The following is a 14149-nucleotide window of genomic DNA, read 5'->3' on the forward strand; positions in this document are numbered from 1 at the left end:
AATTGACTGAACTCAACAAAAGTGCTGTGTATGAGACAATAAAGAGGATAAAAAATGGCATAGATATGAGACATAGACCTGTTTCGGGTTAGAACAATTTAAATGCTTTTGTGGCTTTAGGACGACAACATCCGCGCCAAGGGTTTCGAAAATTAGCGAACAGATTTGAAAATCAACGATGAATAAAAGTGTGCCCAGAAACTGTCCGCATGTCACAGAAAAAGCAATACTACATATCAAGGAATCAAAAAAAGTCCCTACAATGACACCTCTGCAAAGGCAACAAAGAATAGGTTTTTGTCAACGTTTTCGAGAAGATAATTTTAATAATGTCTTTATATCTGATGAAACTTGTTTCCAGCTTGGTGCAAATCATCTAAAAGTCCTATCAAGAGAAAATGTTACCGTTCAAATTTCCAAATTTCCCACTATAATAATGGTTTGGGGAGCAATATCTCAGCGTGGTGCTACACATCTCTGTATAGTTACCGGTACTGTTGATAATGCGAAATATTGTGACATCCTAAATGGTTTTCTTCTTGAAACGGCTCATGTTTTATATCCAGAGGGGTGGCGTTTTCAGCAAGATAATGCAAGATGCCATACTTCTGCTTATACTTAAGCTTGGATCCAAGAACACGAATTGACAACAATTCCGTGGCCAGCAGCATCTCCAGATCTTAGCCCCATTGAAAACATATGGGGACCGATGAAGATTGAAGTGGAAGAGCAGCGCCACGAGATAAAGAAGGTTTGATTCGGTCAGTTTTACAGGCCTGGAACACCATTACCAAAAATTATGGCCTTGACCTAGTTTCGGGTGTACCTGGACATTTAGTTGAGTTTTTAGATTTAAATGGAGGTTATGTAAGTAAATGATATGAAATATTTAATTAATAAAATTATAATTCTTTCTTTTTTCCGGATACTTTCTAGACGGACTATATTAAAGCCGATGTACGAGTATGTTTTAAGTTTAAACTATTTTTGATCTGAACTGAATTGTCAATTACCATCAGAACTTTAACGCCAATTTACTCAAGAATACGATTTTGGGGTTGGTTCCTTTCTACAAAAAGCAGTCCAATTTTAAAGTATTCGAATTATATACCTACACTGTAATCCCTCTAATCTTCTCATTGTGGATGCCGTAAAGAAAAAGATGAATAATAAGGAATCGCAATAAGGACAAAATCACATCAGAAAATAAAAAGGTATAAGTAATTGTTAAAAGTATTGTTATTAAATAAAACCAATATTTGAGTTTTTTTAACAAAATTTTATTACCGATATAATTTGTAAATATTCTTTGGAGGTTCATGATTTGAAACATATTCCCAAACAATTTTCATTCCTATTCCATTGAGCAATTTAAATAGAAACGGTTTAATTTTAACGTCGGTGGATTGCTCAACAATAGCATACAAATTTTCGTCCGATAATTCCAAAAATTCGATATCTGTGTGAATATACCTCAATTTCTTAAAAAGAATACCAGTTACGAATGCATCGTCTACCCACAAAAAGGAATTTGATTGTTGCGCTTCGTTGTATAGAGCTACTACTACTTCTGGTGTGTAAATAAGAACATATCCAAGACAATACGGTGGATAGACTTCTTCTGGATATTCATTAAATGTTACCACCCATTTGGAATCGTTTCTTTCTACAGGGCTGTGAGTTCTTGTAACACAGTATATGGTTTGTCTATCACCGTAAGGCCGCACATCATAAGTAAGGAAATTTTCCATACTTGGCCAGTTGATGAACACGTCGTCGTCGGTTTTTAATAAAAATTTTGCATGTGGACAATGATAAATAAAGTATTTAAGAACCATTATATGCTTGTAAGACAAGTTTTTATAACTGTCTATAAAATTTCCTTGTATAATATCACCAAATTGCGCATTTTCAACTTCTATTTTTTTCTGTTTTTTTGAAGAACCAGGATCTGCTATCATGAACAGTAATTTTTTATTTTCTCCCACTTGCCCCCATGTAGTCCTTATTGTCTGCCTTCTCCTGAAATTTGAAGGTGCGGAATGGACTAATATAAGCGCTAATAATGGGGCATTTTCATGGCACACTTGATTCATTATAGAAAACTCAAAGCTGATATTAAGCAGGCGATTGTAATCGTCAGTTGAGAGTACAGAAGTCTTTCTATTTAACAATAACTTTATAGTAATTGGTTTGGATAACTTATAAAAAATGTCGTTTTGCAACTTTGAGCTCTTCAAATATATTACAAAAATAATTGTGATTTTCGATATCATCAATGCTATTAACATTAACTTTGTTTTATTCTTAACCATAATTGATAGTCAACCTAAAACAAAAATGAGTAATGATTCTTACAATCAATAATTAGTTTTGTTATAAAAATAAGTTTACGGCATTACTACTGACAGACTGGGAGTAGACATCCATTTAAATGTGAAAACTTTCTCACATATACTTCATCCAATTAACATACCGTTGCACGTCATCGGCGTCATAGCCCGTGACGTCACATGATACTGTAGCGTTTTAAACTTTTTTAACTACGAAATATTTATATGTTAAAAATTTCTAAAGACGCCCCTGTTTGTCTGTTTGCAACGTTTAAAATAATCAATAAAAGGCGTGTTGTTTATCTCGTAGTAAAGACGTATTAGCACTGGAGTGTTTTTTTCTTTATTTACATTCAAAATTCCCCATTTCGTACATGTTATTTCTAACTATAATATTTCAAGATTTTTTTGTTGCTGAACAACGATTTGTTTACATTCAAGCCCCCAAATATTCCGGTTGAAAAGAGATTCTTAGAAAAAATATTGCGAGACAGGTACTCAATTTTTCTAAAACGTAATAAAGCTGGGAATATTTCAATGTTTTTTTGTCGGTTCGTTGCTAAGAATGAGGTCAAGAAGGGTAGATTGTTTGTTTAGGTTCATAGACCACAAAAACTAGCTGTGAGGCGCGAGGTGAATTCATTTTGGTTGAATTTGTAAAATCTAACGCAAAGGAGTCAAGCAAGAGATCTCAGACAGAAAAGATGTTTGGGTGATTAGGAATCAGGAGTTGATTCAATTTTCTTGGTGTGGATGTCTTAAGACCGGTTAAGATGATAATCGTCATGGAACAACTACATGAAACAGTTCGAACCAGCCGCAAGAGCGAATGGATGGTCTAAAAAAGAAAAGGCTGTAAACCTGACTATCGCTCTTCGAGGAGATGCCTTAGATGTGCTTCAGACCATAGCCGTAGAGGAGACCGATGATTTCGAACAACTGAAGAAGAGGTTAAATATGCGATATGGCCACGAACATTTGGAGCATGTATATCAGTCGCAGCTTAAAAATCGTAGACAGAAGAAAGATGAGGCTCTTCAAGAATATGAGGTAGATATTGCCAGATTAGTACGATATGCTTATCCAACAGCTCCCGAAGACATGATGGAAAAATTGGCCGTTCAAACGTTTATTGATGGTCTTCGTGATCATGAAATGCAGAGAACACTACGATTAGCTCGTCACAAGACGCTGGTTGATGTCTTATCCGCCGCTCTCGAATACGAGTCAGCTACGCAGGCCTCTGGCGGGTACAGTAAAGTTAGGACTATAAAAGAGGAAGGAGATGAAGATAAACTTGACCAGCTCGTTAATATGATGAAAAGCATGACATATAAGAAAACGAAGACCATCAGATGCTGGAATTGTGGCGAAATAGGACACGTACGAAGCTCCTGTTAACACCCTAGGTACGACGCAAATCAAGAAACTCACCATCAGGAAAACTAGAACGGGTCAGCCTTAGGGGGGCAGCTTCGACCCAGAACTTTTCCAAAGACCCTCTCATACTAATAGCTTCTTTGAAATGTCGTGAAGATAGTGTATATGTAGATGGAGACATAAATGGTAAAAAGCATACGTTGTTGGTGGATACCGGAGCGACCAGAACCATTATAGGCCCGACAGTTATAAACAGCCGAAAGAAACTGTTACCAACGAGGTTGCGACTTCGGACCGCTACAGGTGAGAATGCCAACATTCATGGAGAAATCCAGGTACAATTGGGAATTGGAGCAGAAAAGTTTGTCCATACTGTTATAGTTGCTGACATCGAAGAGGATGTTATATTAGGAATGGACGTAATGAGTATGCATGGATTCCAATTGGATTTTAAGAATAAGGTAATCAAAGTTGGCAACGAGGAAGTATTTCTCCATCCACATAATGACAACACTGTTCAAGCAGCCATTAAAGAAGATACAGTCGTGCCTGCGAGAAGCGAAACGATCATAGTAGCGCGGCTACAGGGAATTGTGGACGAAGGGAGACCTGTTATGATGAAGCCTTGGAACCACGACGATGAGGTTGGCCGTGGAATCATAATTGGAAAGGAATTGGTGACTTTGGCTAAGGAAATTCCTGTGAGGCTTATCAATGTCAATGACTACCCAGTGACCATAAAGAAAGAGACAAAAGTAGGAACTTGTGTACCTGTGACATCCATAATCGGTCAGGCGACAACATCTGATAATTCCAACGACAAATTCGACCAAGTGGTTGCAGTTGCAGGACAGTCTCTAAACCAGATGGAGAAAAGGAAATTAAGGGAATTTCTTCGGCAGTATCGTGATATTTTCGTACCGAAAGGAGGAAAGACGGGAAGAACTACCGTTGTTAAGCATAAAATTGATACTGGTAATGCTAAGCCAATTCGTCAAACAGCTCGACGATTACCACAGGCGATTAGAGAGGAAGCTGAAACGATTGTTCAGGAAATGAAGAAAGACGGGGTGATAGAAACTTCTACGAGCCCATGGGTCTCTCCGGTGGTCCTGGTTAAGAAGAAAGACGGAACGACGAGGTTCTGTGTGGATTACCGTTTGCTGAACAACGTTACCAAGAAAGATAGTTATCCTCTGCCTCGGATCGATGACACATTGGACACATTGGCTGGAAGTAAATTGTTTTCTACTTTGGATTTGAAGTCTGGATACTGGCAGGTAGAAATGGACCCAGTAGATAAAGAAAAGACAGCCTTCACCACAGGATCTGGATTGTGGCAATTCAACGTTATGCCATTTGGACTCTGTAATGCTCCTGCGACATTTGAGAGGCTTATGGAAAATGTGTTGAGAGGGTTATCTTGGAAAACATGCCTGGTTTATTTAGATGACATAATCGTCTTGGGGGAGACATTCGAAGATCATTTGAGGAATTTAGAAAACGTTTTTAATCGACTTAAAGCTGCCCAATTGATGCTAAACCCCAAGAAGTGCCAGCTATTTCAAGGTAGAGTCAATTATCTGGGTCATATAGTCAGTAAAGAAGGAGTGGCCGTGGATAAGGGAAAAATCGATTCCATTAAGGAATGGCCAAAACCAACTGACAAACATCAAGTGAGAAGTTTTCTTGGACTATGTACTTACTACCGGAGGTTTATTAAGAAGTTTGCAGATATCGCTAAGCCATTAACGCGACTTACGGAGGAAGCAAGAGATTACCGCTGGGATACAGACTGCCAAAATGCCTTTGAGACCTTGAAAAAGCATTTAATAACAGCACCAATTTTAGGGTATCCACTGCCAGAAGGAGAGTTCATCTTAGATACACATGCAAGTAATGTGGGAATTGGAGGAGTGCTGTCTCAGATTCAAGGAGGACAGGAACGAGTCCTCGGATATTTTAGTAAAGTTCTTTCAAAACCTGAGCGGAATTATTGTGTCACGAGAAGAGAACTTCTAGCAGTAGTAAAATCAGTAGAGCACTTCTATCAATACCTTTATGGTAGGAAGTTTCTAATCCGAACCGACCATGCCGCCCTTAAATGGTTGATGCAGTTTAAGAATCCAGAGGGTCAGATAGCCAGGTGGATCGAACGACTCCAAGAATACGATTTTAGGATTGAGCACCGGGCCGGAGTTAGCCACAGAAACGCTGATTCTCTTTCCAGAAGGCCATGCTCAGCAGAGTGTTCCCACTGCAACAAAACGGAATCCAAGGAAGCAGCAGTGCTAAGAACGACGATTGTCAACGACGACTGGACGCCTACTAAGATAAGGGAAGAACAAGAGAGAGATACAGTTATACAGAAAATCCGAAAATGGAAAGAGGAAAACCGTCGACCACCTTGGCAGGAAATATCAAACCTATGCTCAGTAGTTAAGACGTATTGGGCCCAGTGGGACTCATTTATCATCGAAGATGGCTTGCTCAAACGAGTCCTGGAAAATGATGACGGTTCAGAGAAGAGAAGACAGTTGGTGATCCCAAAGAGCAGAATAGCCGAAGTACTTCGTCAGTTACACGACAGTCCATCGGGAGGGCATTTTGGTGTAAAGAAAACCCTTCAGCGAATTCGGGAACGGTTTTATTGGATGAACAGTTCCGACGATGTAAAAGACTGGTGTAAGAAATGTACTATTTGTGCCACGAGTAACGGGCCTTACGGAAAAAGGAGAGCTCCTATGAGACAATATAATGTTGGAAGCCCGTTTGAAAGAATAGCTTTAGACATCGCTGGGCCATTTCCAGAAAGTGAGAATGGAGGCAAGTACATGTTGGTAGTAATGGATTACTTTACTAAGTGGGTCGAGATTTACGCACTTCCCGACCAGAAGGCCGCCACCGTTGCAGATAAGTTGATCCAAGAATATATCAGCCGATTTGGAGTGCCTTTGGAGATACATAGTGACCAAGGCAGGAACTTCGAAAGCGATCTATTCCAAGGAATATGTGATAGACTAGGCATGAAGAAAACAAGAACTACCGCGTATCATCCGCAATCGGATGGTATGGTAGAACGAATGAATAGGACAGTTGGCAAGTATTTGACAAAGATGGTGTCCGATCATCAGCGAGACTGGGACCAATACCTTCCGTTCTTCACAATGGCCTACAGATCTGCTGTTAACGAATCAACAGGCCAGACACCAGCCAAAGTCCTATTCGGACGCGAAATGCGACTACCTTGTGATCTCGAGTTTGGATGTCGACCTGGAGAAGATGTAGCAGGTGAAGATTATGTGATCGAATTACGAAGAAGAATGGACGATGTACATAAGTTGGTCCGTTCTCACCTTCAGATCGCTAGCGACCGAATGAAGAAACGGTACGATACACAAGCCGAAAAGGGTTGCTTTAAGAAGAACGACAAGGTCTGGCTCTATAATCCCAAGAAGCGAAAAGGTTGTTCTCCCAAATTGCAGCAGTTTTGGGAAGGCTCATACCTAATTATGGAGAAGATCAACGATGTCATCTACCGAATAAGCAAGATTCCGAGGGGAAAGCCGATGATAGTACACCATAACCGGTTGGCGTCTTTCGAAGGTGACCACAACGTAGATGAAGAAGTGGAAGTAAACCAAGTCCACGATGTGTCTGACCTCACGTTTGAGGAATTCATGGGTGCCTATGGAGGTACCGGTAAAGCGAGACATGGTGTTACCACTGAAGAAAAGCAAGATCTACTCGCGCTCCCCGATGACTACTCGCTGGCCCTTACCATCCCGGCCAGTATCAAAGACGCACCAGGGTTGGCATCCGTCTTTCGAAGGAAGTTTGGTCGAGTTGCAGAACTTCAATGCCAAGTGCCAGCTCCCGGTAAAACCTTGAAACTCCAAGATGCATCACGTTACCTTTTCTACCTGGTAACAAAAGACACTGCCCGTGGCCAACCTACCTACCGAGATGTATGGGAAGCCTTACTTCAATTGAGAGAGCACGTACTGGAGTCCGACGTGCAAAAGTTAGCCATGCCAAAGTTGGAGTGCCGCCAATTAGATTGGAGGGTTATCCGAAATATGGTGGAAGAGATCTTTAAAGACACCGAAGTCCAGGTGTTAGTCTGTTGCAATCCGCATAGTTACTGGTGCGGAGAGAAAACCGTACCTTGTCATTTTTATACAACTGGAAGTTGTAAAAGAGGGTCCAGTTGCCGATACCAGCATACCGTTCCGGTTCCAGTCCCGACAAGGTTCCAGGAGGAACAATCTTTTAAGAGGGGGGCAATGTTACGATAAATTCTGACCCAAAACCGTAAATATATTTATTACTAATATTTTCATTCATTCACGTATTTTTTAGGTAATGCCTACCTGACACACGATGGGTCCCCCTTTGTAATAAAAACAACAATTCGAACCTTCTGGAGATAAGCCGATTTAACCATACCGGTTCTGAGAACAATTCGCCGCTCTGTCTAGTCAAGAAGGCCGTAGACGTTTCTAGTCTAACAGTAGGGAATATATAACAGGACTTTTTGGAGAATAGAAAACAGTTAATAAAGAAGATTCGCGCCCGCGATAAATGTTACGTTCGCTTTTTAATAAATTATGTATCTTTAGTGATAAATAAATTAATATCAGTTATTGTGCTTTTTAATAAATTTAGATAAGAACCTTTTGATAAAGACATTATAAATTAAAGACATAACAATTAATAAATTCACAACAATATTTTTTGTGCAATCTGTATTTTTGTAACTGTTTGTTAGAGACACAAATAAATGTTTAATTTATTGCTCCAACCATTTTGTTTATTTTAGTTTAGAAAAATCTTCTAACCTTTTTTTTGTGTGTTTACTTTTTACGAAGGAAGAGCCCTTTTCTTCTTTCCTTCAGCAAGTTTAGTATCCTTCAAAGCGGCGCCCTTATTCTAAATTGCTAGAAGCCCTAACTTGTTGTTTTATTTGCCCAGTTGCCCAGGAGATTTGTGTAAGTATTCTTTTATTTCATATTCTGGTAGTTATCCCAATCTGACACCCTTTTCGTTCACTTATCCACGACCCCAACTCTCCAGCTAACCCCTGAGTGCCGTTCGCACATATACCGATTGTTTTGCTTGCCCTATCTTCGCCCCCATAGTTTCAGTCCCCAATTTTCTACCCCCATAATCTTACCCTGAGGTAGGCAAAATAAATTCTTTACAATACCAACACGAAATATTTAGGCGGTAGGTGTGTTCTTTTTTAGAATCACTTTGCCGAGTACACTGGTATTACAGCCACTAGACATATTTTATTATATACGCGTAGAAATAATATTTAAAGATTTCTATTAATGTTAACTTAAAGAAATATATATATATATATATATATATATATATATATATATATATATATATATATATATATATATATATATATATAAGCGGGGATCCTACAGCTTCTGCCGCTTCCCGCATTTCGATCGCCATCTTTTTCTATCTCTCCAGGTGTCTTCATCAATGGCTCTATCTTTCATGGTTTCCATAACACCTTGTATCCAAGACTTAGCTGGTCTTCCTCGTTTCCTTCTATTACTTGGATTGTATTCCATAGCTCTTTTTGGCCATCTGTTGTCGTCCATCCTCTGTACGTGTCCATACCATATTAACTGTCTAGTTTCTATTCTTTCAGAAGTTGTATGTACTCTATCTGTTTTTCTTCTAATTTCAGAATTAGGTATACGTTCTACTCTTGATATACGGCAAGCTCTTCTTAGGTAGTCCATTTCAACCGTGTCAACTTTTTTCTTTCCTTAAACTTAAAGAAATACACAATAATATGTTTTATTTCATTTGTATAAATGCATTTTAAAGTGTTTTTATGAAGAACATTTGTTCGGAACACACTGTAACTGTAATCGAACGAAGGTGATATTTTGGCATAAATTGGTAACACTTATTTGACAGTTGCGGAGTTAACACTCTTTATTTTACATTTTACATAAAATAAAATAAATATCTATGTATTCCATTTTACATCTTTATACGACTCATAAAAGCGGCTCAAATTGTTTTTAAAGTACATTCGTTTACCAAATTCCCATCAGTAAACATGAGCACGTGTTGATATTCGCCGTCTCATTGGTCAAGAGGCTATTAAATATAATTTATTACCTTAAGTCAGACAGATTCTCATGTTACAGATCCAAACTTGCCAGCATTTTAAATTCAAATTGTATCGTGTTGATTTTTAAGTTAATATATTGTGTTATATTTATTTTATAGTTATTGTTAAGTTATTTACAGGTCGTGTTATTTTTTAGAGTTTAGTTTAATTGTGATATAATGATTAAATTTCAAGAAATTCTTACACTAACAGTTTCAAAAGTAAATATTTTTAAAAATCATATGATACATAGGTCGTACATCAGTACGACCCTGTTTGGCTTACACGTGGTTCTATTGACGATTGGGAATTTGTAAAATGAATACGGTTTAAGATTATTTTTTAACTCTTGTTTTGTTTCTATTTATTTACATTAAATATTAATTTGTTTTGTTGTATAATCCACTTTTGCAATAATTATGTGACCTATTTGATTTAAAATGGATTCAGGATTTTTTTATACTTTGGCAACTATGTCAACTTCGATCTCTGACGTAGATAATGACGTGCAACGGTTTGTAAATTAGATGGACTGTATATTCATATTGTAATGTTTATTTCAATTTATTATTAAATCTACAATTTAATTTATCTTATATATATATATATATATATATATATATATATATATATATATATATATATATTGTTGTGGTATGCAAAATTGAAGAATAAAAATATTAAATGTACGACGAAATCAATATTTCAGAGATTATAGAAAATAAAAATACTCCGAGCTGCCTGGAATTTATACAAAAGATTATTTATGACTAAGATTACTTAGTCATAAATAATCTTTTGTATAAATATAACAAGTGAATAGTGCGGGTACAATGAATAAAAGTTAACGATGGTTTTTCCCCATAAGCCATAAAGTGTCCCGTAATCCGGGTTTGCGCCATGAACAGGACAATAAAAATAGTTAATAAGTAAATGATTTTTCGGAATCTGTAAATACCCAGTAGAAATTAAGTGTCCTTGTAGAAATAATATGAATTAGGAAAGTTTGTAGATATTTCTGATTTTATGTGGGGAGTGGTATGCAAATTTCTGATTGGACGAGAATTTGGAAAGGGTGATGTGGGTGTGTATAATGAGAGGTTGGATGGATGGATAAAAGAGATGAGAGAGTTAGTTAGTTCCAGTTTCTTAAAGTGAATGGTTGGTTTTCGAGGTGGTCTCCAAGGGTAGTGAGTGATAAAGAATAAGTTGTGAGTTGATGAAGTACGTGTGTTCGACGATAGTTGATCTGGTAAATTTGTAAGTAAACTTTTCCTACTTGTATTCTACGTATCGCTGTTTATTTCGGAACGAGAGATTAAGTTTGGCGAGAGGAAAAGAGGCTGGCATCATTGAAAAGGTACGTGTATTCGAAGGAGAGCATTGAAGACACTAAATTGCAATATCTTGTTTAATATTTCAAATTACATAGGAGGCTGCTGAGAACTGATAGTTAATTTTGCATAGAACGAGGAATTGGACAACTCAAGGCAGAGGAAGCGTTTCAACGGGAAAAACATTCATAATATATTCAATTTGAGAATTTTGGGTCAAATAATATTATATCATATTAGTAACGTGTGAATAAGTTGTCGATAGTCGAAGGAGATCAAATTTGTTCTGAGAGGGGACACGGAGCTGTGGAGAGAATTGGATAATTCATACAAATTTTTCTTGGTACAATATATATATATATATATATATATATATATATATATATATATATATATATATATATATATATATATATATATATATATACAGTAGACTCCCTCTTTACCGGCCACCTCGGGACCCGAGCCTGGCCGGTTGACCAAATGGCCGGTTAATCCATTTTCATAAGAAAAATCAAGTACATACATACATATATCAAATACATGTACAGGAAGGTCAATAATAATAAAGATCACGGAGTATACAGTTGAAAAATACTATTTATTTCTATGTACATATATACACATTTAAATATTTTACAAAGTTGTTTTAAAAAAATCGGTAACTTTCTTCTGTTTCTTGACATTAAGTGAATTTTTAAAAGCTATATCTCTGCATTTTTAAAATAACAAGACGTCTATTGAAGATGACCCAGGTTGTTGTTCAATATACTTCAATGCCACCTCCATTGCAGCTCTCGCTTCGGTGTGGCCGACCTTTTCCTCTCCGCCAACATCATCATCATCAGTCGCCTCATTTTCATAGGGCTCTTCATGTGTTGCTAGTGTAATTATTTCGTCGTCTGTCAAAAATTCGTTTACAAGTTCCTCGTCACAGTTCATCCATTCTTCAATATCTTCGGCCTCAAATTAGACATTTTCGGATAACGTTTGGAGATCTTAAAGAATGGTGGTAGAATTATCTTCTTCGTGTGATTGTTGGCACTCAAGAAGTTCCTCAATGTTGGCCCAAAGTTTTCGCCAAGACTTAACGAAAGTAGAAGCAGGAATTTCTTGGAAGGCGGAAGCTAACATGTAAATTACGTCCTTTAGGTTAATTTTTTTGAGGATATCAATAAGATTGAGATCTTCACTTTCTGCGCATTGTAACATTTCGGACAGTAATTTATGTCTGAATCGTCTTTTCAAGCTTTCAATCACACCTTGATATATCGGTTGCAACAAGCTTGTCACATTAGGAACAAGAAAGATAATTTTTATGTCATCTGTCTCACATGTTAGCTTTCTAGGATGAATTGGAGCATTATCCAGAAGTAGGACTGCTTTACTACTCTCGGAACAAATTCACGCTCAAACCATTCTTTGAATAGATCAGAGCTCATCCATGCTGATTTGTGTGATCTGTAGAATACGGGGAGGGACGATGGATGTAAATTTTTAAATGCACGCGGTTTAGCGGACTTACCAAAAACGAAAAGAGGAATTTTGTGTGTTACTGCTGCATTTGAACAAACAGCAACTGTAATGCGCTCTTTATTCTTTTTAAATCCAGAAGCCAATTTTCCATGACTTTCCAAAAATGTTTTTTCTGAAAGCAATTTAAAATTGAGACTCGTCTCATCCATGTTATATACTTGTTCGGGTTTTAATTTTTCCACTTTTATAATTTCTACAAACTTGGAGGTAAAATTAGTTGTATCTGAAGCGTCCGCGGACATTTTTTTCTCCACTTACGTGTGCATAATTAACTCCGTGACGTGCCTTCCAGCGAGTCAGCCAACCTTCACTTGCAATAAATTCGCCTCCGTCTATAATTATGCTGTGTATACATAAAGCCTTTTCCCTTAGAATCGGGCCTCTAATAGGTGTGCCCCTTCGCCGTTCTTAAAGGAACCACAACCAAAGAGCTTCATCTACTATCTCGAATTTCGTTTTTTTAGTGCATCTAGTTTTTAGATTTTTATCTGATTCCATTTGGGCGCAGAAATCCTCCATTGAACGCCGATCCCTTCGCCAGTCATTCACTGTACTTTTCCCCACATTCAACTCTGAACAAATTTTCTTTACCGATTCACCTTTGTCGATCCTTTTAAGCAGACGTAGACGTTTTTCCATCGTCACAACCACACGTTTACGCTTCTCACTCAATTTCGCACAAGACGAATTCAATCCTCCTCGAAAGCAAAAAACAGAACTGACAACCGGAGGCGAGAGACGATCATTAAGCGGCGCAAAGTATTCTGCACAGAAATATAAAAGAACAACTAAAAAATTTAGGTATACATCTAATAACTTCAATTGACTTTCTCAGGATAGGGACTTCAAATCCAGCATTCAAGCATATCTTGAGTTTCCGACGATACACTTTTATAGAGCCAACTAATTTAGACAAATTACCCGATTCTATGTTAATTAACTATGAGGATAACACCTATCGAATTTTTTTCCATCGAAAAGCAATCTTGCTACTTATGCAAGCAGCAAGGACATTTTGCATCTCAGTGTCCCAATAAAAATAATCAAACTCCTTCAATCAACACCCAAAATACTGTTCATCTAAACTCTCTACATAAAGTACACCAATCAGCTCCACTTTCGACAATTTCTTCTACACAATGCTCTCCTACTGAGACTGAAACTACAGTACAACAATCAGCTCCTTTGTCGATAAATTCTTCCACACAATCCTGTCTTTTTGAGGCTGAAACGTCTAGAAAAATCATTACCTCTCAATCAAATAAACTCCGATAAACTGCGACTTATCCAATAAGACTCAAATGGATACCTTAGATCAAGATACATCCTCATCCTAGCACCCTAAACGAAACGTTTTCGAAAAAATATCCCCCCGATAAGAGACTACGAAAATGCCTTCGTTGAACCGAAGCCACGAA

General features: G+C 37.5%; 1 protein-coding gene across 1 annotated transcript in view; it reads right to left on the reverse strand.

Annotated features, from left to right (window-relative positions):
• Nucleotides 1–1264: 1264 nt before the first annotated feature.
• Nucleotides 1265–14149, reverse strand: part of LOC140450461 (uncharacterized) — a 117246-nt gene continuing 104361 nt past the window's right edge. The window contains exons 4-5 of the mRNA XM_072544105.1: nt 11968–12158; nt 1265–2325 (exon numbers count right to left, since the gene is read on the reverse strand). Of these exons, the coding sequence (XP_072400206.1) occupies nt 1284–2325; nt 11968–12158 (1233 nt within the window). The 3' untranslated portion in view covers nt 1265–1283. The remainder of the gene's footprint in view (nt 2326–11967; nt 12159–14149) is intronic.

Source organism: Diabrotica undecimpunctata, chromosome 9 (assembly GCF_040954645.1).
Source record: "Diabrotica undecimpunctata isolate CICGRU chromosome 9, icDiaUnde3, whole genome shotgun sequence".
In the NCBI taxonomy this organism is placed as follows: domain Eukaryota; kingdom Metazoa; phylum Arthropoda; class Insecta; order Coleoptera; family Chrysomelidae; genus Diabrotica; species Diabrotica undecimpunctata.